The following is a 27,052-nucleotide window of genomic DNA, read 5'->3' as shown; positions in this document are numbered from 1 at the left end:
CTGGGGTTGCGGCGCTCATCTTGCTTTACTGGCTGAGGGAGCCGGCGTACAGCTTCCGGGTCATATGGCCAGCATGACAAAGCCGCTTCTGGCAAACCAGAGCAGCACACCGAAATGCCGTTTACCTTCCCGCCGGAGCGGTACCTATTTATCTACTTGCACTTTGACATGCTTTCGAACTGCTAGGTGGGCAGGAGCTGGGACCGAGCTATTAAGATTTAGTGTCAGGAATAACGTAGTCCTGGACACAGCAGAGTGAACGCAGGTTTTCTGGAAGCTTCTGGCTGTAGAGCATTGACTGGGCAGCACAACGCAGGAACTCAGCAACTACACTTTGGATAACTGTATACAGCATTTATTGAAGCAACTAGTATCCATAAGTTACTATATACAGACTTAGGAAATAAAAGAAACAAAAGTAAAACCTCTCTCTCTCTCTCTCTCAACCTTCATTAACCACACTACACAACACCACAGAAAACTCCCACACAGAGCTCATCTCTTTAGGAACTCCTTAACCAATCATAGGTTGTTGCTAAGGGTCTGGAGAGAGAGTATATCTTGGCCTTCAGCCAACAGTTAATTGACAGAGGTGGCTAGCTGACTTTTTGCACGTATACACTTTGAAATCTCTAACACAAGCAACGGGAGTTCACCCTGTCATGGGGATTTGAACCGCCAACCTTCTGATAAGCAAGCCCTAGGCTCTGTGGTTACTCTCTCTAAATCTGTGGTGGAGACTTGAGTAACTCGCAGCCCACATTATCAGGTGTTTTCAGCCTTTGCTGTTTTCCGACCTTCTTTTTGAAATCTGGTTTTAGACAAGCTTGGTAGTGAACCCCTCATGTAGTTCTCCTCCTGCAGGGCAGGTGAGAGTAGGAAGAAAAAGTGTCTGCCTTTTCTCTAAGCCCGCCAGTGTCCTGTACCCTAGCTTTTGCTATTGCTTTTCTACTCAGTAGTTATGTGTCCCTGCAGGAGAGGTTTCCCTTGATGGAAAATGCTAATTACAAATCAAAAAATTTATGAAGAAAGAGGCTGGAATAATTGTGTGTATCTTTGGGAGTTTGCCATTAATTTTTGTATCTCCTTGGAATTGATAAAGCAAGTTGCTTTAATGCAAGGCCCTTAACGTTGAACAAATCCTTCCATTCATTGGCAGTGCAATCTGTGAGAAAAGCAAAGATGAGCTGGCATGTTGACATTTCGGTCCTGTTTGCTGCACAGCTCTCAGAAAGGAGTACTGCTAAAGGCCAGAGTTTTTGCTTGTTCAAATGTTAGTACCAGGAATGGTGAAGGAAGAGAGACAGCTACTCCCCACTCCTGCTTTACAAGTCCAAAATTATGTATATTAATCCCAGCTGACAAATGCTGAATACATACCAAACAAGACTTTGGTATTTATAGAATGCATATAACAATTCAAGGAACAGGCCCTGCAGTCAGCATTTCAAGCAGCAAACTAATGAGATCGTTGACAGCTCACTCTGATTTTTTGAAATAGTTCTGTGTGTATGCTTCTTAGGGAAGTGAACCTCTGTGGAATAAATTGCACTGGCATACTGTGTTCAAATGATAGTGCTCCGCTAAACCATAAAGAAGCATGTAATGCCAGCATTATAACAGTGTTTTGTTTTCTACAGATTGTAGTTCAGTTTTGTCACGATTTGGGCTAGTAAACCCTTAAATCTCATGCTGTCCTATTCCAATCCACTGCACTCTCAACAGATTTTCAGCACACATGACTCTCCCCCCCTCATTATATTTAACCCAGGATGTAGTTACCATGTGTGGCTTTGTTAAACTGTAATTACTCCTTGGTAGTGTCTTGCTTTGGTCTAGTAAATACAGTAACCCAGGCTTCCTCAACCTCAGCCCTCCAGGTGTTTTTGGCCTACAACTCCCATGATCCCTAGCTAGCAGGACCAGTGGTCAGTGATGATGGGAATTGTAGTCTCAAAACACCTGGAAGGCCGAGGTTGAGGAAGTCAGCAGTAACCCCTGTACATAGAACTGCAGCTGCCTGGCAGCTAGTATTGCCATCTGTCAACGTAGAACTCTTGTTGTCTGTCTCTTTAAAATCTCTATGGTAACAAGAAAGCACAAGAGTTGCAGGGCTTCCTGTCCTATTTATTCACTGGTCCATTTGCCTTTCCTCCTCCTGTGCTTGTGGTAGTAAGTAGGACTTCAGTTTTGCCCCATAGCAGATGGAGGCGGCAGCAAGATGAAGGGGCCAGTGGGGAAATGAGGTGGAAGGCACAGTGGTTGCATCTTCTCCTCAAAGACTGCCTCTCCCCACATGAGAGAACAGCACTAGGCCCCTGCCTGGTAGCCTAGTTGGCTCAGTGGATCTACACAAGACAAGACACACCAGATCTTCTGACACACAATGTCACAATCCTATGGATATCGCTTGCTGCACTGTGGGAGGCCAGTGTGTGAATCTGTCCTAAAGTTTAGAGTGTATTCTATTCTCCTCAAAATACAAATGTGGCAAGTTGCTTAGAAGGGGTTGGCATGCAACACTTGCTGTTTAAGAAATGATAATAGTGCTTCCATCTCTGTATGGTGCTGCATATAGGTAAAGGTAAAGGGACCCCTGACCATTAGGTCCAGTCGTGTCCGACTCTGGGGTTGCAGCACTCATCTCGCGTTAATGGCTGAGGGAGCTGGCGTACAGATTCTGGGTCATGTGGCCAGCATGACAAAGCCACTTCTGGCGAACCAGAGCAGCACACGGAAATGCCGTTTACCTTCCCGCCGGAGTGGTACCTATTTATCTACTTGCACTTTGACGTGCTTTCGAACTGCTAGGTGGGCAGGAGCTGGGACTGAGCAACGGGAGCTCATCCCGTCGCGGGGATTTGAACCGCCGACCATCTGATCAGCAAGCCCTAGGCTCTGTGGTTTAACCCACAGCGCCACCCGCTGTGGTGATAGAATATATCTTAATTGTGATGATTCTGTGGTTGCCCTTCCCCTTTGCACTCCTGCCTTTTATCCTTATCCTATTGGGTTGTCCTTTTCCTTGCACACAGAGTAAACCAAGCCTCTGTCACAGAGCTGGCATAAGTGATGCTGGACTCCTAGCACAGAGGGGTTTGGCCTGTAACACAATTTGAACATGCCGTATGTCAGCTCAGTCATCGCCTCTTCAGGCTGCTAAGAGTATTTCAAAGTAAAGCACCACAATAAAAAAAGCAAGAGTGAAACTGTTTTTCATTTCTTGCAGCAATTTAAGGCATCTGTCTGAACCTTACTACAGCAGTATGTTGACATTTGAGTGACCTTGTGTTTCTCTCTAGGAGATGGAAGCCCAAGATGAATAGTTGCCCTTCCAAAGTTATTTCTGTCATATTCAGAATAAACACTTCTAAACAGCTCTTGAGGCTTTCCTTCTAGAAAATACTCTGATTAGAGGATCTGTCAAATAAGGGGCATAGCAACTACTATTGCCTGCTTGAGTAGCATGCTCAACATTTTCTCAGACAAATTTTGCGAACAAAGGGGAAGCTTCAGGGGGCCATGACAGCTGCTAACATTTCATTTATTTGTTTGTTTATTGTATTTCATTTTCCTTCAAGGAGCTCAGAGCTCTCCTCCCCTCCCCATTTTATCCTCACTAAGCCCTCCAAGGTAGGTTAGGATTAGACGCAGCAACTGGTCGCCCAGTGAACTTTATGGTTTGAGTGGAGATTTGAAGTTTGGTCTTCCAGTTCCTAGTCCAACTCTCTGGCTACTGCCCCCATTCTGCCATGCACATCAATATCTCATCCAGTTACCCCCACAATGGTCTTTTTGACTGTCCACATTTTGCCTCATGGTGTTTCTGGGTACCAGGGGCGCTCTGTGCCCCACAGCTTCTTCTGCTTCCACGGCAGGTGGCATTTGTGATCATCCTCCAGCCCTACAAATGATGGGGAAGATCAGTGTTGGGCACCTTGTTCCAAAGGAGCCACTGTCGCTGTCAGTGAGGGCACAGCAGAATCTCCCTTTTATAACTCTATGCAGTTCCACTCTACTTAATGTGACTTTGGTTTGGATTGTATAACAGCTCCTTGTTGTCTTAGCTTCTTTTTACTTGCTGCATGAACTCAGCTGCCATGTGGAATGACCTGAAGCTGCCTCCAGATGGTGTCTGTAGTACGTGCCTTAGTCTCATTTTCATATATCAGTATGAAGTTCACCTGTGGGGGGATTTTAAAATAAGCTCAATTGGTGCTTGATACACCATCAGTTCCTCATGTTTTCACAAGGAGGTGGCAGCTCCAGGGCTTTGCAAATGAAAAGGCTGTGTGGGAAACTTGATGTAGGATATGCCTTTGTGTCTCATATACTGAAACACCACCTACATCTTGGAAGTACGAAAATGTTTCTTTTTATAAAAAAAAAATTGGGAAGGGTTTGTTGAACCTTCTTAAGAATGTGAAACTTGGAAAAGTGCAGTGGGTGTGGCGTGTAACAAAGTTTAAACATTTATTGCAATATTTTTTCTTAAGAGGGAATTCCTGACAAAAAATATTTTGACTGAAGCAAAACCAGCAAGTGTTAACTCATTTACTGTGAATAAATGTTAGCAAAACAACATATTTTAAATGTACACCTAAGAGCCCATTGAAGTTTGTTCTTGATCGTTGAAGTTGTGCTGTCAATTCCCATTGACTGTAGTGGGTTTGAATTAGGCATTAAAATCTCAAGGAGGCTGACACTCAGGTTGGCTAACTCTCTTCAGGTGTTCTCTGGAGCTGCATTGGAGTAAAAAAGGGGTTAAGAGATGTCAAAATGAGGTGGCTGCAAGCCCCTGCAATATACTTGCTATAGGTAAAAGTCACTGCTCCCATTTATGTGTTTAATGGGCATCTCAGGTTGAATTTGAATGTATGTACCTTGAATTGTATACCTGTACAGTACAGTGTGGCGCTGTGGGTTAAACCACAGAGCTTAGGGCTTGCTGATCAGAAGTTTGGCGGTTCGAATCCCTGCCACGGGGTGAGCTCCCGTTGCTCGGTCCCAGCTCCTGCCAACCTAGCAGTTCGAAAGCACGTCAAAGTGCAAGTAGATAAATAGGTACCGCTCCAGCAGGAAGGTAAATGGCATTTCTGTGCACTGCTCTGGTTCGCCAGAAGCGGCTTTGTCATGCTGGCCACATGACCTGGAAGCTGTACGCCGGCTCCCTCGGCCAGTAAAGCGATTCGGACACAACTGGACCTAATGGTCAGGGGTCCCTTTACCCTTTACCTTTACAGTACAAATATAACTTGCACTCCCTTTATATACATAAGCTAGAGGCCCAACGGGCAAATATTCCATATATTAATGCAACCACCTGTTTCCTAGTCAAGTCAGACATCCACAAGGTAGAATGAAAAACAGGCCCTGCATCTTTGATTTTACATGCAGTATTGTAATTTTAAACAGAATTGTGTTGCAGAATTAGTTCAAGGAATCTTATTTTACATTGCATGCAAAGTGTGTATGTGTAATACATTCATTTTCCTCTACTAGAAGCTATTTGTAGCATCCCTAATATAGCTAAGTAATTTGCATTATGAATGAAATGCCTATTCAGTGAGTGGATTCTTATGACAGAGAAGCCTGTAGTAGCCGCAGAAGCTTATTGCATAATGTTCATAACTCTCTGCAGCTTCCAGCTAACCAGCCAACCTTCAGACTGCAGACCTCCCACAGCCGCTTGGAAAACTGGAGAAGCAAGGAGGTGGTAGCAACAAGCATAATTGTGTAGCCAGGCTCTGGACTGCTTCTTCCCCATGTCATTATGGGCACTACTAATTACAAAGCCATCTTAAACACCAGTTAACTCACCTTTTAAAAAAGAAAGAAATAGTGATAATCAACAGCACTGGGTGAAATGGAAAGGCGAAATCTGAGTTTCAGTGTAAGAAGTTTTAGTTTATACTGACTAAAGACTTGTAAATGGACAGAAAGTGGTCCCTTTTCTTCAGTGGTTTCTGGAAGTTTGTAACGAAAACAACAGCACTGCAGAATTTCCATCACTTCTGATGTTACAGTATTATACGTGATGTTAGATGTAGCTCCCAATAAAGCAATGTGACACTGTTTAAAATGTGACCTCGACAGTCTTCTTCACCTTTTATTGCTAGAGAGTACAGGCCACCAGTTGTAGATTATTTGCACTATTCAGTGAGGGAAGAGGGGTGTGTGTGTGTGTGTGATGGGGATGGAAATGCATCTCACCAATTTTTGTCCCATTCATGTCAGGCCTATATTTTGCTGGATGACTCATTAGCAGACCCTGCAGCCTGGATCATCTCTCAGTGTATGTATGTTGCAGTGGCGGACTTTCAGCTTTAAGTTTTTCACTGGTGCTCTGTGTGACACCAAAACCTGGCGCCTCTTGCTACTCGCCTTTCATTGTTCGTCATTGTTGGGCACTGCCTGTGGCACCCTCTTGGCTCAGCACCTCCTGCGGGCGAGCTGGTCATCTCCCCTAAATCTGCCTCTGGTTGGTTGCCACATTGCTGAGGGAGGATCTGTGTCAGCTCTATCGACCAGACCCTCACTTAAGCGCTGATAAACTCTTCTCTTCTCAGAGCTAGCTTTGTGGAGGTTTTTCTGAAGATAGAAACCTGTATTTTTAAAATGACAAACATCCCTTCAGTGACTAATTTGACCCACCAGTCACTGAATCCCAATCTCTGCGTCAAGAAGTCCAGGAAAATGAAATCAAGGGCCATTATTCACTAGCTCAAGGCGGAATGGCTGCCCCTTTTGACAATAATAGTGGGGTACTGGCTTCCCTGCAGAGAGTGACCTACTAAAATAATAGAAATGTACTTAAGACCAAATTTTGACCTCATTTTTGCCACTGTTGCTCCTACAGGATACAAAACATTAAGCGAGTCTATAATCTTTTACAGGAAATCGTTTGGGAACTGATCAGCTACTTAGCAGTGGAGATTTGCTGTTTGAGAAATGTAGTATATCAGCTTCAAATAAGGTTATCTAAGGTGCTGTGGAAGATCTCTTGTGACCAGGATAGCAATAGCTTATAAATCTGGTGGTTGTGTAAATATATCAGAGCCCTCTGGCAGGCAGGTTTGAGGTTAATTCAATTCATTACCGGCCATTCTATCCCTTTGCACTCCCAGCTTGTCATATTGAATGTCAGAGAGAGAGAGAGAAGTCCCATTAATCATGCAAAACACTTGTCTGCGGTAAAGCTTTGCATTGCACAACTGTGGGATGCACCAGCCCTTTCAACAAAGTAATGGCTCTCTGGGCAAAACCAGGCATGACGTGGGAGATTTGTGAATAAGATCTCGCATGTAGTTAACAGCTGATCTGCCATAGAGTTGTTTACTCTTGTAAAGTTTGTGATTTGATTTTTCGCACCATTCTCTGGATTTAACTTTGAAGTGGCTAGATGGTATTCATTCACTAAGTTGTGTTATTTCTTACATTTTGTGAAGACTTAGATCTGTTTCAGAAGGCCCTTGAGTGAACTGTCGTCTTTAGCTCTGTGCTATCTCTTTTAATACATTGCTATTTGGCAGATTCTGGAACACTTTATCTTTGCTTTGAAATCACACAGGTTTTTTTAATGGCCCAGTTTGGACATTCTTTCTGTGTGTATGGTGGGATGTGTGTGAAAGATTGCCCCTTGCAACCATGCCTACAGTGCTATCATTCCCTGACTCTGACACCCGTACACTCACATGTTTTTTATTTATTGATTTTTTTGCCCTGCCCTGCCTCCCCTAAGTTGCTCAGGGTGGTAGATTTTTTTATACAATTTAAAAACAAAAAACAAAGCAAAAAATGTTCTAAAACAGATCAAAACGTTCTGATAACACTTACAATTAAAAACATATTTCCATCCAGTGATCTCAGTGTTACCATAAACAGTATTCTTAAGCCACCGAATGTTTGAAAACAAGAATGTTTTTAATTCCCCTCAAAAGTTAATAATGATGGGAGACAAGCACACCTCACTAGAGAGTTACACTGAAGAAGTGTGCATGCACACTTAAGTTCATACCAAGAACAAACTTAGTTGGTCTCTAAGGTGCTACTGGAAGGATTTTTTTATTTTTTATTTTGTTCTCACTAGAGAGGGCATTCCACACCTGGGGAAGCACCATTGAAAAGGCCTTGTTTTGCTGTGGTTATTACATTAACTTGATCCAAGTGATCCAAATATTACAGAGCAAGGGTTTGCATATGCAGTCACCAGGATGTCAATAGTGACCATAAATCTCTTTCCGGCAACAACCCTTCCCTGGTTGCCCACAATGAAATGAGAGATCCTTCATTTTTTCTGAGGATTCCATGCACTCCAGAGGATTTCGAGGTGTGTGTGTGGAGGGGGGGGATAAGCAACAGAGAGAAGCTCTGGCACACAGAGACAGAACTTGGTGATGTGGAGAGGTCATTTGGCTACTATGTGCCAGGCTTTAGAGACACTTGGATTATTGCTGCTTCTGAGTGTCTTTAGGGAAGGGATGGTCAAAGTTTGTGACGGCTACAAATAATGGTTGTGTAATGCCAACAAAAAATGGTGGAATCCTGTTGCAGAGCGTGCACAATACCTATGAACTACTACAGTGGTACCTCGGTTTGTGAACTTAATCCGTTCTGGAAGTCCGTTCTTAAACTGAAACCGTTCTTAAACCGAGGCGCGCTTTCCCTAATGAGGCCTCCCGCTGCCGGTGCCCTTCCACTGTTCAGCTTCCGTTCTTAGACCGAGGTAAAGTTCTCAAATGAAGACACTATTTCCGGTTTTGCGGAGTTTGTAAACCAAATCGTTTTTAAACCAGACTGTTCTTAAACCAAGGTACCACTGTACTGTATAGATAACTATAGAACAGCAAGGTTTTCTTCTGTGGTTAGACAAGTAAATTCTGCTTTATTTATCTTGGCAGCGTTTTAGATGATGAGAGCAGCAATCTCCGACAACAAAAGCTTGACAGACAGGTGAGTTTGTAAAACTTTCATTGCACTTTATTGGTTATTTTATGTTGATAGCCGGAGCTTGCTTAAATGGATTTCTTAAGTATAAGATAACCTCCTCTTACTGATATTCACAATTGGTAACTTTTAGGTTTGTTCCACAGCATAAATCAGTGCTGACCAATAAGACAAAGTGCTCTTTAAAACTGGGTGTGTAGTTTTGCTGTGGATATGGAAAAATGACTCAAACTGAGATACACCTCATAAATATGCACTATCTGCTATCATAATATAAACATGGAAACATCTGGAATGAGAGGTCCATACAGCTGGGAAATACACTCCCCTTCTGGTTATAAAATCTGCTAAGGAACTGAGAACTGAAATTCAGTATTTGTTTAATGTTCAGCGTAGATCACTGTTTCCCTGGCCTGCGACGTTGATACTAGTTTTCTAATTTATGTTTGATACAAAATAATATTTGGAATCTAAACTTGAAAATCAGATATCCCACCCTCTCATTTTGGGCCCAGTCAGCATTTTCACATGTTACATAATCAGGCCACAGTGCTCCATTCTCCAGGTTAGGAGTGTGATGTATGAAATTACTTTCAGCCACCCCTGAGCAAGCATGGGTCACTTACATGGTCTGATGCAAGTAGTTATTAGTATGTTTTCCAGAATCATCACTAGCAATTGGCTTCAGCCCGCTTGCTTTGTGCTTCACAGGGCTGGGGGCGGGGATTGATCTGATGGATCATGCAATTGTTGCAGAATCTCTGTGCTAGATTAGTTGTAGCATTGGGAAAGACTTGTATTTTTATGCATTTCACAGTGCAATTCTCTCCGTGCCTATTCAGACATAAATCCCATTGATTCAGTGGCTAGGGAGTCGCAGCTTTATACAGCACATAGCACTTAGATCATAATTATAATCACAGCAATAATTTTAGGTCCTACTTTTTATTGCTTTCCCAATATTTAGTATATGCGATTTTAAATCTCAAATCAGACTATCAGTAGAGGTGTCAAATATCTCTGCTCTTAGCACTGCAGGTATTTTTTTCTTTTTTAAGTTTTTAAAGAGGCTCTCCATAAAGAATTGCTTGCGTATCTCCACTGTACATAATAGTAGCAAAATAAATGGTTTGATACAGAATTGTGGTAGGAGGTTGATGTCAAATTTTATATTGTTTGGTTCAAAGCATCTTGCTGAGACACCCAGAAATCAGTCCAGAGGCCCACAGGTTCCTGTTTAATCTAAAGAGGAGCTCTTTCTGTGTGTCACTCTGTGTTTTCCCAGCGAGCATTACTTGAGCAGAAGCAGAAGAAGAAACGTCAGGAGCCACTGATGGTTCAGTCCAATGTGGACAGCCGGACAAGGGCGCGCAGAATGAAACAGTCGGAAGAACAAGCGCCATTGGTTGAATCTTACCTCAACAGCAACAGCAGCACCATTTATAATGGTATGTGTCTAATTTACTGCAAAATGTTGTGGGCAGGGAAATTACCAAGAGATGCATTCGAGAATATGCTGACAAGAATTTTAGGGGAAAAGTCATATAAACTGGTCTAAACATAGGCATCAGAATTGAATATTTGTTCCTTTTTATACAGCGGCTCGGTCTCCCTATAACTCTTACTTCAGTAATCCATCAAATAGTATTCTCCCAGTGGAAAGGTTTTTTTTGGGGGGGAGGGGGGCATATGCTCAGAGATTGACAGAGCTACTGAGAAGGTTGCTATTCAGCCATCTATCTTCCTTCTGAAATTATTCAATTGTTCACTATTTGTGGGAGGTGTTCCATACTCAGTTGCAGAATGCACTGCTGTTGCTTTAGCAATGAATTTCTCGTGGTTTTAAGCAGAAACGAAAACTACTACTTTTCATAAAATGGAAGAGGACAACTTGTCAACAGAATGTACATTTCCTTTCCATGCTCTGTAGAAAGTTGACTGTACATAAAACTTTCAGGCTTTTTGTCCACTTTCATAATCACTAACTGCCCCCACTCCCCAGTTAAGCTTGTAAATATACTTAAAAATAAAAATGCACCATCAGTAGTTGAATGTCTGACTGAATAAATCTTACTTATTGGTACACAGTGGCTGTCCTCAGCCTTTTAATCTTGGCAAAGAATGGTAAATATACATATCTTAGTAAACATAATGTGTGACACTGCAATATCATGCAGCCCAAATGACCTTATTAATGTGAGCATACAGTTCCTTTGCTCGCAGATTCATTTTATATGCATCCTCATTACATTTTAGTTTATAATTATGCAATCATTTGCTTCAACTGCAGTAAGTCTGAGACAACCCTTCTCCCCTTCCCACCATATGAAAATCTCAAATCCCCTAAAATATGTATTTCCTTGCAAAATATTACAGGGGAAAATGTTATTATTATTTTTTACAATAGTGCATTGATGTTCACTTTCACCCTTTGGCATTCCTCAAAAAAAATTTTTTTAATACAAAATTAAAGATGTATTTGAATTTCATTAGCCGTTTTAACAGCAATTTAAATGTACATGGTGTTTGAATATTAAATGCATTTGATTTAGTCTCAACAGCCTTTTCTCCCGTTACATTTATAAATTGGAAACCACACTGTGAATAGAACTTCTGTTTGGATTAATGATTTGCATTTTGTGGCTCAGCACATGTTGGTATGCATGTGCACAGAATAGAGAAGCATTAGGTTACATCCAGCACTGCCATCATTAGCATAACTTCCCCATCCTCGTATCTCTCCTACGGTCCCCTGCACATGCCAAAATATGCTCTGTAATGTTGAGGGACCGGATTTTGGTGTTTGGGTGGTTGAGCCATAAATGACATCAGTTTTCCACCAAGTGGCAAGTTTCAAGTTACCAATTCAGTGGATGTTCGTGCACATTCTGTTAATGAGCATTAGTTAACACTTAAAACGTTTAAAATGTTTTTGTTCACACAAGCAGGGGGACTCTAACAGTTTTTAACATGATATGTATATGAAACGGTGTTTTAATTTACATTTCAAGATGTGAGAAAATTTCAGCTTTGTTAACCTATAATCGAAAGCATGGGTTGATACAGAAAATTTAATGTTCTCTATTAAAGAAAACCTACCTTTTTGTTTCAGTTCATCCACCTTTTGGTGTTAACAAAAGTACAGTTAAAACTTAATAGCTTTCTACTTTTCCAATAGAACAAAAGGACCTGGATACAAGTTGAACATGAGATAAAATTGTTCAAGAAAAGCTTCACCTAGAGAGGAAAAACCTAAGGTTACAGGAGAAAGATAAAGGAAAAAAATGCTCTGTCTTTATCAAAGGACACTAGCATAGGAAAATGTTGAATCAAAACCTTGTTAACAACCAGCCAGGTTTTATCAGTACTGTGGGATGATAATGCTTCAACATTTACAGTGGTACCTTGGTTCTCAAACTTAATCGGTTCCAGAAGTCTGTCCCAACACCAAAGCGTTCCAAAACCAAGGCGCACTTTCCCATAGAAAGTGATGCAAAACGGGTTAATCTGTTCCAGACTTTTAAAAACAACCCCTAAAACAGCAATTTAACATGAATTTTACTATCTAACAAGACCATTGATCCGTAAAATGAAAGCAATAATCAGTGTTCTGTACTATAAAATGAATAAGACAGTATTGTAGATGATAAAAATTAAAAATAATTTTTTTCCTTACCTTCACTGCTGATACTCATTGTTTGGATGGGGGGCTTTTATCCATTTCCGCAGTCAATCAATCAATCAATCAATCAATCATAAAACGAAAAACAAGCCACAGTCACAAAAATGAAAAAGACACATAAACAAAACCCCCCAAAATAGCCAAAACAAAAGCTCCAAATATCACCTCAGAACACTGCAATCAGAAACAGAAGGCCTAATTATGATTTTTTGGTGGGGGGCACTTAAATCAGCTTCTCAGGGATGCAAACAGAATGAAAAAAGCCTTTATTACGATGGGGGGGACTTAAATTTGCTGTGCAAGGGTAAAACGGGATAAAAAATCCTTTATTACGATGGGGGGGGGGACTTTGCTGCGCAATGGTAAAATGGGATGAGAAAAGCCTTAATTACTATGTGGGGGGCTCAAATTTGCTGTGCAGCAGTGAAAACGGAAGCTCAGGAGCATGTTCAGCTTCCAAGACAAAGTTTGAAAACCGGAACACCTACTGGTACTTCCGGGTTTGAAGCGTTCAGGTTCTGAGTTGTTTGGGAACTAAGCTGTTTGAAGACCAAGGTACCACTGTAGTAAGATTCATGTAAAAATCAGGAAAGGAATCAAGTGAATTAAAATAATATTTCACACTATTTACTAAAAGGAAAAGAAGCTGCTCTTCCTTGTGATTCAAGGCCCATTTAAATCCACCTCCCAGACTGATGTTTAGCATGATATATAAGGCTAGGTATTCTATGCGCCAGTAGAAATCTCTTCAAGGTAAAACACAGCCCTCTCCTTTGCACCTTGTGGTTTGCAAAGGCAGAGCTTCTGTTCCATGACAGTCATTTGTGGCAGATAAGATTTGGAATGAATGAGTTCACACAAGTGTAGACTTCTCTTCAGAGAAGGCTAATTAGATTCTGCATTACACTCACTGCTGATTTTTGCGATCCATGCTTTGCCTGTGTTGCATTTCTGTCCCCTTGCAGGTTCTGCTACCCCCGCACCCTGCTTGTCTCTCGAAAGATAGTGTGCTGCTCTGCTATATGGCAGTAGCTAACAAGCCAGCTAGAACTCAATTGCTACTGGGTGTTTTCCTCATTACAGAAAGCATTTACACTCTGCAAGCATTATAGGATCCTCTTTCATTTTGTGTTCTGGATGGAGCGTTCTGTACTCTCTATTGCTTCCACATTGACAGGTGACTGGAAGCCTCATGCCACCATTGCAGCCATGTGTACACTTGATCTCCGGCCACTTCCTGGACAGAGAAGTGCACCCTGGGAGAAGCCCTGATGCTGCTTGCCTAACATAATGGAGCCACAAAGCCAGAGGCAGGCAGGGTTGGTTGCAGGCATTTATTCCTTGTGGTCTTCTCTTTCAGCAGGCTGGTGCAGCACAAGAAGTCCTGCACTCTGTGATTTCCAGAGGGCAGGGTTAGAACTAATGGGTGGAAATGGCAAGGAAGCAGATTTCGGCTAACTGGCAGGGAAAACTTCCACAGTATGAGCTACCCGGCAATGGATGAGGCTTCCTTGGGAGATAGTGGGCTGTTCTTTACTGGAGACATTTAAAGAGGGGTGGCCGCCTGCCAGGGATGCTGTTGTTGCACCCTGCATTGTAAATCTTGGACCAAGTAAGGGATTGGTCTAGAAGACCTCCTGGCTTCCTTCTAAGCTTGACATTCTACTGAGCATGGCTGAAGCATTCCCAGGGATGAATTGCTGAGGTAGCAAAAAGGAATTGAGCACAAGGTGGGATTGCAGTGAGTTTTTGTGTTTGGCTCTTATTACAGGGAAATACACACAAACATGGGGCGACCAGCTACTATGGTCCTTTCAAGGAGCTCAGGAATTCTGCTCAGTTCTGCCCATCTGTCAAATTCGGCCTGCGAGGCCGATCCTAATAAGGAGCAAAAAAGGTTCTCCGTCCCTGCCATAGTTTATTGCTCTACTCTAAGTGTCAATTTATTCCGCTGAAATTATAGGGTACTCTCTGTTTATCTTTTTGAAAATCTCATTTGGCTGCTTTTATAGCAAATAATTCAGTTTTTAATGTCTCCCATTCCACGTATGTGGATTCAAGGCAGCAATATGTTCTGGAGGGGCATATGGTGGGGCAGCTTCATGGCATTGCCCCACCTCATGCGGTGCTATGGACAGTATGGATCAGTCCTCAGACCTAAAGTCATATGGATTGCTAAGCTCTGCCTCAACGAAATGCGAAATGTGTATTAAAATTGAAATTCAGGCTTTGACAAGTGCAGAGAAAGTGCCACCTTTGGAACTAACTCCTCAAGCTGCAGCCCACAGTATTTATTTATTTTGCTTCTGGCTATTCCTAGTTAGTTGAGCAAACTGCTGAAATAAGAAGTGCCAGACAGTTTATATGTTTCTTTAAAAATGCAGTTTAGGGACACATGCAAATCAACTCATGCTTTAGACACTTTTAATACACATTTTTAGAATTTCTGCAAGGCCTAACCAAGACTCCTCAGTGGAGCACTAACAGAGCCTGCCTGTGAGCACACACAGAGTCACTTTACAAAAAAATTGGATAGTCCCAAATACATTTCAACACAGCTGGACATTGTTGGAGGGATGTCCAGACCAGGCATAGACAAACTCGGCCCTCCAGATGTTTTGGGACTACAGTTCCCATCATCCCTGACCACTGGTCCTGTTAGCTAGGGATGATGGGAGTTGTAGTCCCAAAACATCTGGAGGGCCAAGTTTGCCTATGCCTGGTCCAGACTATGTGTGTGACTCCAAGAAAGAATTGATGATGATGATGATGATATCCAGATGTGAAATGGACCAACTATTGAAAGTCATCTTGCAGGAAACACCAGGCAAAACCAATAGATGTGGATACACCCAAATCTATGTGTCTGAGTGACTTGAAAACCTAAACATTCATTCCTAATAGATGCTGCAATCCACACCAGATCACCAAGCTTGTAGGATGCCATGAACCACCGATGGGGAACCTGTGGTCCTCCAGATGTTTCTCGACTCCAACTCCCATCATCTGACCATTGACCATGCTGGCAGGGGCTGATGGAAGCTGGAACCCAGCCACAGCTGATGGACCACAGGTTCCTCATCCCTGCCATAGAGGAAATCCTGATATGACCATCCTTCATCTTCCTCTTTGTCAAGGAGCAGCAGTTCTTGGAACTCTTCCTGTTACCATTACTGGTCATTGTTGCAGCTTTAGAACTTCCCAAATATAATTAAATGACTTTATATGAATGCCAGGTCTTTTACTCAAGGCTGCTTGCCATTTGAATCTTATTTCTTTAAAAGGACCCTCTTTTGGCAGCTTGAACATCTGAGCACTTATCCTAAACTCAAAAAAAAGCAGAATGTTAAATCAAAGACGGAACTAGTGTGGAGTTCGTTTTAATGGTGCGCAGAAGCTCTGACTTATGAAAGGAATATTGCAATTTAGGCTGCCATATTATGCACATTTACTTGGCAGTAAAGCCCCATTGAATTCAGTGGGATTTGCTTCCAAGTGTACGTACTTGTAATTGCATTGTTAGTGAGCTCTGGAGTGACATAACCTTACCACTTTTTTCTTTTCTTTTCTGTACTTTTATGAAGGTGTGTGCATGGAGTGGGGATTGGAGGATCAGAAGGAGCAGCCTGCCAGCTTCTCTTTTTTTCTTTGTTGCAGAAATATTTGTTTATATGTGTTTCAAATAAGTAAACTGACTATATTACGAAACTACAGTGATTTTTATTGGCTTCACGGGTTCATGCTGGTCAAATGATTAGGCCTGCAATCCTTTGCACATTTGCTTAGGAATTAGTTCCACTGAACATAGTGAGGTTTGCTTATTAGTAGGCATGCATAGATTGAATTGCAAAGTAGCTGAATGGGTTATGCCAGCACAAAAGCTTCTGTGCTTAATTTTGTTACATTTTGAGTTGATGGTCTCATTTTTTCTGCTTTTCCTCTTTGAGAATTTGCAAAACATGTTTAAATAAAGCAGAGGAGCAGTGAGACAAGAAGACCTGATACTCGCCAGTAAATTTACCATACTTGCTGCTGGGGACTTTTACTTGATGCTTGAAAGGGCAGGCTGGTGCCCCCACATAGAAATAAGCTGACTTGTAGGTAAATGCTGCTGCTTGCAATTTGAAGTGGCAAATTTGATGGAGACAGTGTCCCTTGCAGCATCCCTCCATATATTACTAGGAACATTGCAGGAATGTTGGTACATTTTTAATAAGGTGCTGTTTCCCCCCAGAATGAATCTTAGAAACGGAGCCTTAACTGATGATATCATAGGGGACCATGTGCACATGGCACTCTCAGTTATCCTGATGTCCTCGGACATAGCAGTCAAGGCTGGTTCACCCAGGCAAAATGTAACACAGAAAGGGATTGCCATTTATTTTACTAGCAGCCTAAAGGTAAAGATGGTAATATACTTTATATTTGAAATATCATTCTAAACCTGCAGTCTTCTACCCTATACCAGTGTTTTTCAACCACTGTTCCGTGGCACACTAGTGTGCCGCGAGATGTTGCCTGGTGTGCCGTGGGAAAAATTGAAAAATTACTTTATATATAGTCAATATAGGCACAGAGTTAATTTTTTTAACATTTTCTAATGGTGGTGTGCCTCGTGATTTTTTTCATGAAACAAGTGTGCCTTTGCCCCCAAAAGGTTGAAAAACACTGCCCTATACTGTCTTCTTTCTCTGGAACTGACTTGCTATATATATAAAAATACTTTTACAATCTGCTTGCTTGCTCACTTCTTGTGGCTCCATAGGTTTCTCATTTCTTCTCTCCTCTGTTTTTCTCTGTTTCTTTTTGGTTGGGGTGTCTGGAATCTCTCAAGCAGTACAGGAGCCTGAGCAAGAGGACGTAAAGGTGGTAGCAGAGTCACAAGCTCCAAAGTCAACTAAAAAAGCCAAGGCAGCCGCAGGAAGCTGCCAAACTGGCAACATCAGAAAGGAGAAAAAGGGGAAGCACAAAGGTTAGCTGCATGCTGCTGATTATTAAATAAGAATGAGACAAGTCACCATATGTTTATATGGCAAGGGGTGATTTTTTGGGCAGATTTTTTTCATTCAAGCTACACATTGTCCGAAACCTATATTATATATATGTATAAGCATTTAGTAGATGGAGTTTGCATCGTCCAGTTGAGATATCAAGTGCACCCAAGTACTGATATTTCCACTCCTTTAATTGGTGGTGTTAAGTAAGGATTTAATGCTTACCACTCTCCCAGAAAGCCCCAGAGCAAGCTACAACATGTATAAACCAAAGTGCAAGATTCCAGTAACAAAGCAATAATATAACAAGTCCCTGGTGAATGCTGCCCACAAAATCCTAGCTTAACCCCAGGGACTCAAATCCAAATTCGAAATGTTTTCAAGACTTTTGAAAATATACACATATCGGCTCTCTCTGCCGAGTCTCCAAAGAGACGTTTTAAATTTATTAGCTACTTGCCACATAGACAGAGTGTAGTTATTCATTATTTATGTATTTTTTTTAATAAAAAAAATTATAGCCTCTCTGGGTGGGAAACAATAAAAGCATATGAAAACAGAGTCTGTTCACAATGAGCAAAATTAACAAAATCCATCAGACGCAGCAGATCAGCCCCAAATCACAGCCACGCATTAAAAATTATCAAAAACGTAGGCAAACAACTGTATTTTAAGCTAGTGTCTAAATAATAACAAAGTCAGTGCCTGCTGAATTTCAAGAGGGCTGTTCCTCTGGCTGTCCCTAATGGCATTTTGTTGCCCATTCCATCTAGCATGGAAAGCCTAGATACAGCTGTATCCAAGTGCTTGTATTTATTGATTTATTTTATCAATCACATTTTTTGGGAACATATTTTCCTATTCCACATAATTAAGGCCAGTGTTTGCTAGTAGATATTTGGGTTCACCTTTGTGGATATGGGGATGTACTGTCAAGATGCTTTCAGACTGGGCTGCTTGACTGCATTGCCATTGTACCTGTTTCTCCATGTGCAGCATGTTGTGCATGAAGAAATGGATGTGAAGCTCCACTCTGCCCGTCATCGCAGCAGGATTCCACATGTGCCTGTGTGTGAATGAAGAGCAAAGAATCTTCTTGTTTTCTGAACACAGTTGGTGCCTGTGATAAACAGAACAGGACATGTGACAGACCCCACTGATCTGGGTGATGCGCATGCCCAGCATTCAGTGTCACAACCCTGGCAATCCCAAGGGCCAAGTTAGATGTGACGTTTGTGACATAGGTAGCCCATGCATAGTTGATTTTCAAATAACAAAAAGCCTGTGTGGTTAGCCAACTGGATCAGACCTGCGGTGTTGGGAAGAGGTGGGATTAACATTTTATAACCCCCTTTGTCTCTGTTAGAATCCCCCACCCTCAACAAGGTGAATACTCCGGTGTTGGTTAGTCATTCTAATAGGGACCATGGCAAAGTGTTGACCCCCACCCCTCAATATACCACAGTCCTGATTTAGCTCTCTCACACACCCTGAGTCAGGGGTCAGCAAACTTTTCCAGCTGGGGGCCGGTCCACTGTCCCTCAGACCTTGTGGGGGGGTCAGACTATATATATATATAGGAATGAATGAATTCCTATGCCTCACAAATAACCCAGAGATGCATTTTAAATAAAAGGACACATTCTACTCATGTAAAAACACGCTGATTCCCGGACCATCCGCGGGCCAGATTTAGAAGGCGATTGGGCCAGATCTGGCCCCCGGGCCTTAGTTTGCCTATCCATGCCCTGAGTTAAAGAAAAATCAATAACGGAAGGGCAAAATGAATGATAAATGCTGTCTACTTTGCCCTTTAGTCAGTGTACACCCAAGGTTCCCATACTGCTGGCCCTTTTTTCAACAGTGCTATCCATGCTGCTCTGCTAAGCCCTTGGTCTGGAACTTGTATCCAGAAGGGGCTGTTTGTACACCTCAGTCTTGAAAAATTGTGTATCAGGAAGGCAGACTTGCAAAGTGCTGTCTTCCGTAGTGTGCCAGAAGGCAGAGATACCCTGTATAGGCAGTACACCTGCTTTTCCAAAATCTTCCGATTATCTGGAAATCTACCTAGTTTATGCAGAGGAATGAGATTATACTTGGCATGCTTTAGGAAACAAGCACTCACTTGATTTCTGAATCTGAAAAGGCTATTCATTTTAGCTGAAGCGCTGGTGTATTCTCTAACTCTATATACAATCGTCCATACAAAATGCTGATTGAATGATTTTTGTGTATCTCGGTCATGAAAGGCCCCTCTTACAAATCTCTCGGGACAGAGCCAAGTGCTGCAGGTGCTCTCCAGTGCGGCATTTTCTCTCACTGCAGTGGCAGTTCTGGGTCAGAATGGCTGTAGTCCTAATTAATTAAATCTAGACCCAATTAATTAGCTTTTTAAAAAAGATATTGTCTGTGAAAGTAGTGTTTACCTCAACCGGACTGGATTTAAGGTTTTGGTTAAAAATAATAATATCATGCTTAATGAGGAAGAACTGTGAACGCCTCGTCTGTATTTCTCAAAGAAATTTAGAGACAAATGTTTGCGATTTTTGTTTAAAAACAACAAGCAGTGCTGTTAAGGATGAGCAGATTAGAAACTATGTGTGGTTTTGAACACATTTATTTTTATAAGTAAGATGCAAAGGAGCAGGATAAAAAGTTTAATATCCAATACATTTTGGACTTGGCTCCTTGGGCATATTCCTCTGCCAACCCTGACTAATGTTCTTCATTAGCACCCATCTGCTCAAGAGCATCAAACCACACACCAGGCTAATAATTCATGTTCTTGATTTTTAAAATTTCACAGTCTAATATCAGGAAAAGGTGGAAAGGGGAAAAACAACAACAACTATGCAAACATTTTCTGGAGATTTTTCTTCACACATTTTGGGGATAGGACCAGCATTTTAGTTTTATTATATATCAGTTATGTGTTAGTGTCTCAGTTGCTCCAGTTGATTGGAGGGCTTCTATCTGCATGGAAGTACTGGTAGGTCTCTAGGGACACGGGTGGCGCTGTGGTCTAAAGGTTGGCGGTTTGAATCCCCACGACGGGGTGAGCTCCCGTTGCTCAGTGCCTGCTCCTGCCCACCTAGCAGTTTGAAAGCACATCAAGTGCAAGTAGATAAATAGGTACCGCTCTGGTAGGAAGGTAAACGGCGTTTCCGTGCGCTGCTCTGGTTCGCCAGAAGCGGCTTAGTCATGCTGGCCACATGACCCGGAAGCTGTCTGCGGACAAATGTCGGCTCCCTTGGCCAGTAAAGCGAGATGAGCACCGCAACCCTAGAGTTGTCCGCAACTGGACCTAATGGTCAGGGGTACCTTTACCTTTACATTTTAGGTCTCTATCCTTAATCAAATGTGGCTGTATGTGCATAGGCAAATGGGTCTTGCATCTGTGTGGACCGCCCAGCATCAGGTGCTCTGTGCAGAGAGCTAACATTGTGCTGTTAGCTCAGTTAATTTCCCCCACCACAATCCTTATTATTCCCATCAGTCACCTGATTAGTAGACTTCAGCTGTTTGAAAAGGGCTTGTGCAGTTCCAGACATGCTATAGTGAGTCCTTCCCCACCACAGTTAAAATGTTTCACCCCCACAACTGTTAGCTAGGATAGATATAAGAGAATGGGAATTTCCCTTCCATGGTTTTGCGTTTGGTATCCATTTACTTATTTATAGTCACGGTTCACTTTGATAACTTACAGATGCAGTAGGAATGCATAGTTTGGGAGTTCAGTAACTGGTGTAATTCTAATGGCTGAGAGTTTGCACAAAAATCACAAAATTTATTTTGTATATCATATGCAGTGTATCCCCTATTTGGCGGGACCCTGCGGTGTGCTGTTAGAATTCAGCTGTACTTGGAAACAACATGTTCCTAAAGGGTTTTCATGCATTTAGATGATGTAAGACTCCCATTTCATAGTAAGGCCAATCTCGTTGGGCTAAAAGTAGACCAGATTTTATGAATGATCAGCTAATTCCAAGCTGTAAACTATTGAATTATACATGAGCAGTACTCAGAGTCTCTCTTGTAATAACTGAATGCAGAACCTTAAATGTAAAAACCAATGCTTTTCTGAGTGGCTTCGTGGCTGATGACATTGCAATCAGGAAAATGTGATAAAGATGAACACCAGGGAAATATTAGGCATAACAAAGCTGCACTTTCATAAAACGAGAGAAATGGTTAGTTACTGGATGCAGCTAATTGTTTGTGCAGGGTGATTGCGTTCCCTGTGTACTTACAGGCCAATAAAGAGCAATTGCTTTGGTCCAGTGCATAAAAGCTCTCATTTGAATTAAGGATAGGTTATCCAGCCCTCACAATGCACATTAATAGAAACCCTGCTTTCTTCTTCTATTTTTAAGCCTCCATTTCATAGGCAGGAGAATAATAATTGCAATAATTTTCAAGCACAAACACTACCTTGTCTCAACTATATGATTATAACGCCATCCTTGCTAGATTGCTGATTAAATGTATGCTTTGGAGTCCTGTAAATCCAGTTAGTTGTGGCCATGGATGTAAGATGACACATTAAAATTGTCCTTTTGACCTCAGAGCAATTTAGCTGTAGTGATTATGATTTCTGAAGTTAGTTCTATTTCAAACTCAGTCAATCGTGAGCATGCTACTTTGGAAAGAGCAGGGAATTACAAAATCCAGAAAACAAGAAAACTTGTTAGCTCCTTAAGTGGCTGTAAACTCCTTAAAATGCACACTTGAAATCCCAAGAGTGGTGTTCCAGAATTGTAACTGAGCAGATTGCAATTCCAATGCAGTAGTTTCCCTCTAATATGGCAAATGGACATGTTCTTATTATTTAAAACAACTAAGATGGGGGCAGGCTTTATGGTATCCCAACTTCAAGGCCAGACCAGAACAAATTTGTTAATTACCTCTGACATTTATGCCTTACCTCCGAAACATGCAGAAATGAATTAGAATGACTGTTGCCAGGTTGCCTCCTTAAGGGTGCAAGTGCAGCAACAATGAAATCCTCCTACTTTCAGCCAGGGCAACTATCCAAAAGGGATGAGTGCAAAAGATGTATTGTGCCTGAGTAGCTAGTAGACAGAGTAGCTAGTAGACATTTCTTGGTGTGTTTGTGTGAGAGATCCAGATTGGGATCATGGTGTGGGAGAGAGGGTTAGGTCTCCCTGCCACCACCATTTCCCTGATAAAAATGGTTTAGTCCAGAACTGCTGTTTGCTGTATGTATGCAAAATTTACAGTGGTGCCCTGCTAGACGAATGCCTCGCTAGACGAAAAACTCGCTAGACGAACAGCATTCGTCTAGCGGAAGCTGCCCCGCAAGACGAAAAAGTCAATGGGGCTGCTTCGCAAGACGATTTTTTTTTTTAGCGCGAAAACCTCCGCGCTCCATTGCTGCTTCGCTAGACGAATAATTCGCTCTACGAAAAAACCCGTAGAACGAATTATTTTCGCTAGCGGGGCACCACTGTATTTAAAACAAACCACGTGATAGAATTAGGAAGGTATGCAGGGGGCAAAGGTAAACATATTAGTAATGGGTAACACACACACACACACACACACACACACACAGAGAGAGAGAGAGAGAGAGAGAGAGAGAGAATGAATAATACAGGAGGTATTACATAGAGATGGAACAGCAGAAGTCTCCTATCCAAGCCAGTTTCAGAAAGCCTTAGGTTTCCATTCTGTACAGGTTTACCTGGGAGTAAGTCCCATTAAGGCAAATGAGTCTTACTTCTGAATAGACATGAATAGGCTTGCTAGACCCAACCAATTCCATGCATTCTGAAATTTCTTCTCTATTACCATGCAGTAAGATGCCTCTGGAAGCACTAGGGCAGGTGATGGTGAGCCCCTGTTCTTTGTCCTCACCATCTGATTGTGGCACCTCCAGACTCAGAGGCAGTATACCTCTGAATATCAGAAGCTCAGGGGATTGTGGTTTAACTGAGAAAGTTAGTAACCATAAATCATTCAATCTTCTATAAGGATTTATCTGCCTTCATTAGGAATAAGGTACAAACTTTTGCCCAACTTCAGTTGCTAAAAAGGGACATTGGATGACAGATCAGATGAAGCAAGGCTAACTGTGCCCTGTTCCTTGCACAATTGTCGGTAAGAGTTATCTAAAAATAGGCTCTACTCTCAAAGAAATAGGTGGGTTAAACAAAAAAACGAGCAAGGAATTCAGATCATTATCCGGCTACTTCTCCTGTTCACTTTTCAAATGTGAATCTCTTGAGAGTCGTGGTTTGGATTAAATGAAAGCCTTTACAGTGTCATTTTGGTTAGCTATACTTCAAAATAAGTTGTCTTTTGAAAAAAGAGTTGGTGTCTTCTTTTTACTCCTTAACCTCCTATCATTCTTATTAATTTCAAAGCAGGCCAGTGTTACTTTGATGTATAGCAGTGCCAACTTTCCAGCAGGGTTGGCGATGATGTGGGCTTTTCAGCAGCACTTCAGAATTCTAATGCGCAGATGTGATTCCGCTGTATACACTGGGCCTTTGAATGTAGTAAATATCCCAGGGGAAAGAGCTATGAACTACACATCCGATGAGGCCAATTGGCTTTGTTTGTAGGTTTACATACATTACGGCAGAGCTGAAACCACACACACACACACGCAAAATTTCATTTTGACTTCCAAGTGGAAAAAATACCTTAACTAGGGATGGGGAACATCTGGCCCAGGGCCTGAATCTGGCCCGCCAGGCTCTGGGCTTGGGCCCCTATCCCCTGGCTGAGTCCCTCATTGGCCCTGCTCTGCACCCTCCTCAGGTGCCTTTTCCTGGCTGGAATGTGTTTTGGATCTGTGGTCATGTCTCTTGCTTGTTAGGATGGGCAGATGCGGTTAGAACCCCCTGACTGCTGTAGTTCTATGAGGAAAGCTACAGTGGCAGCTGGTTACTGTCAGGGCAGAGAACAGGAAGTGAATGGAAGAGAGTTGGCTTTCTCTGCTCTTCTTTCCATCTTCCTTCTGAAAACTCGGACACTGCAGCCATTATCAAGAGGAGAAAAATTTGACACAGTTATTATTGTTATTGTTATTATTGTTATTATTTATTAATTAATTAATTAATTAATTAATACTGCCCTTCCTCTGGTCCGCAACAAAAAATTACAAAATGAGAACCCAAAATACAAAACAAAAACAAAAACAAACCAATAGCCCCCCTCCCACAAACACATTTAAAAGACCATCAAATGTTAATCAGTCAAAGGCCTGGTTATAGAGAAATGTTTTTGCCTGGTGCCTAAAGATATATAATGAAGATAATATAATGAAGGCACCAGAGTAGCCCATCTGAGGACAACATTCCACAAACGAGGAGCCACTGCAGAAAGGGCCTGTTCTCGTGTTGCCGCCCTTTGGACCTCTCGGGGAGGCACACACATTTCTAGGATATCATGAAATATCCAACACGTAGCTATAATTTTTCAGTTCTGCTTATATCTTTTTTTTTTAAAAAAAAATAAACTTTATTAATTAGATACAGAAAAACAATCCATAAAATATATATATCCACTCAACCAAGAATCCGAAACAAAGTAAAATTGACAAAACAAAATTAATTATAACTGAAGTATAAAACCTTTACAATACACTTATTGTGATAAATAATAGGGTACAACATTAGGTTCGGTATCGCAAAGCAACCAAAAATATACATCACCTCTATAACCTCTTACCAATTCATATAGTTTACTTGTTCTTCTTTTCCTACTACCTCCTCCTTCAAGGCTTCCACTTGTCTTCATCCTAGGAATCAATCTAACATTTATAATACTACTCTAATACACTCTTATTCCTTCTAGTCTATTTTGTGCAATTTTCCTTTCTATATATACATCTTCTTAATTAAGATACAGACTGTCTAGAAATGGAGCCAGCATTTCACTGTGGGGCATTGCTTTTTTAAGTAATCTCCAAACTTCCCCCAGTCTTGTTGGAATTTTTGATCACCCCTTCCTCTAATTTTATCCGTTAGCTTTGCCAGGTCAATATAGTTAAATAATTTTTCTTAATTATTTAATTAATTAATTATTGTTCTGCTTATATCTAGATAGACTGATTTAGCACATGACTTCTTTATGAGGACTGAAATGCAGAGGTGTGCTTCTGTTTGTACAAGACATTGTGTAATCCCTTGCATAAGGTCCCAAGATAAGTGCTAGCCCAGAGTGTCGTACAAACCCTTCTACAGGGGCTTGTTCAGTGCCACACAATTTCTTTGAATAGCTCGTGTACAACACAGAAAAGCGCCATTGGCAGAATTACTCCTATCTGTAGCTCTAACCCACTGTTTTATATTGTCATCTGCTGCAAATATTGTGATTTAATTGCTAGTTTGATGATTACAATTACCGTATATTGCGGCGTATAAGACGACTGGGTGTATAAGACGACCCCCAACTTTTCCAGTTAAAATATAGAGTTTGAGATATACTCAACCACAGATTTTCCACCCGGCGTATAAGACGACCCCCGACTTTTGAGAAGATTTTCCTGGATTAAAAAGTAGTCTTATACGCCAGAATATACTGTATTTTCTCTCTGTTTTGCCTTACTTTTGAGCAGCATGTGTTTGAGTTTGCACCGCTGAGCAATAGAAATGTTTGTTTGTGTAGCCATACTGCCTTTCTACAAAATGCATGTATGTATTTATTTTTAAATATTTTACTTAGGATGGGAATCAGCATATTGGTGCATAACTAGTATGTTAAGGGCTACTTGTGGCACATTTCTGTGTTTGATGGTGTGACCCTTTCCCCTCTTAAGTTGGGCAACAAACAGAAACAGATGCACACGTGTGTCCCACCCACACTGCATTTTACATTATATGCATGTCTGTTCTCCCACCGTGCAGAAAAGATGCCTGGCTTAATGAGTGTGCGAAACCATCCCAATTAATTGCTATGCTAAATCACACCAGTGGCCCATTCTATGCAGTGCTCTGTCTCTGGCGAATATCCAGTGAAAGGAAAGTGCTTAAAGGGAACTGCAAGGAAAATCTGCCTTGTAAAGTATGAATTAGTTCCCATGGCTACCTTTGCTTCATTAGTTACTTGCAGAATTATTGTGGCTATAGTGCACATAATTGTCTCCCTAAAAAGCTTTTCTGCATACGTTTTGCAGGCTTATTCTACCAGTGTAAGCATAAGGCACTTTTGTGCCAATTTAATTCTTTGTTGTCAGTTCTTAAGTGCCAATTTCTAGTGTGCAGAAATTCAACATTAACATTTTTTATTTACTTTTGATAGTATGTGAGAAATAATAAAGTTGCGTGTTCACAAGAAAGTAAAATGGATGATGCAAATTAATGCTAATAGCCAAGGAGGGAATTAGGCAATGTTTGCCCAGTTCTGATTTGCTTTCCCTCCCCACATCCCCATTTGTGATCATCTTTGCAAGAGACATTAT

At 41.6% G+C, this 27,052-nt stretch overlaps 1 protein-coding gene across 3 annotated transcripts in view; it reads left to right on the top strand.

Moving 5' to 3' along the window:
- TUB (TUB bipartite transcription factor) overlaps positions 1–27,052 on the top strand; it is a 125,611-nt gene that overhangs the window by 81,047 nt on the left and 17,512 nt on the right. For 2 of the 3 annotated variants that reach the window (XM_033153251.1, XM_033153258.1), the window contains exons 2-4: positions 8,901–8,952; positions 10,232–10,394; positions 17,466–17,600. In XM_033153251.1, the coding sequence (XP_033009142.1) occupies positions 8,901–8,952; positions 10,232–10,394; positions 17,466–17,600 (350 nt within the window). The remainder of the gene's footprint in view (positions 1–8,900; positions 8,953–10,231; positions 10,395–17,465; positions 17,601–27,052) is intronic. The other variant, XM_033153267.1, reaches the window with a different exon arrangement.

Source organism: Lacerta agilis, chromosome 1 (genome assembly GCF_009819535.1).
Source record: "Lacerta agilis isolate rLacAgi1 chromosome 1, rLacAgi1.pri, whole genome shotgun sequence".
In the NCBI taxonomy this organism is placed as follows: domain Eukaryota; kingdom Metazoa; phylum Chordata; class Lepidosauria; order Squamata; family Lacertidae; genus Lacerta; species Lacerta agilis.
Note: the sequence above shows the minus strand (reverse complement) of the source record. Positions and strands in the feature narration are given on the sequence as shown.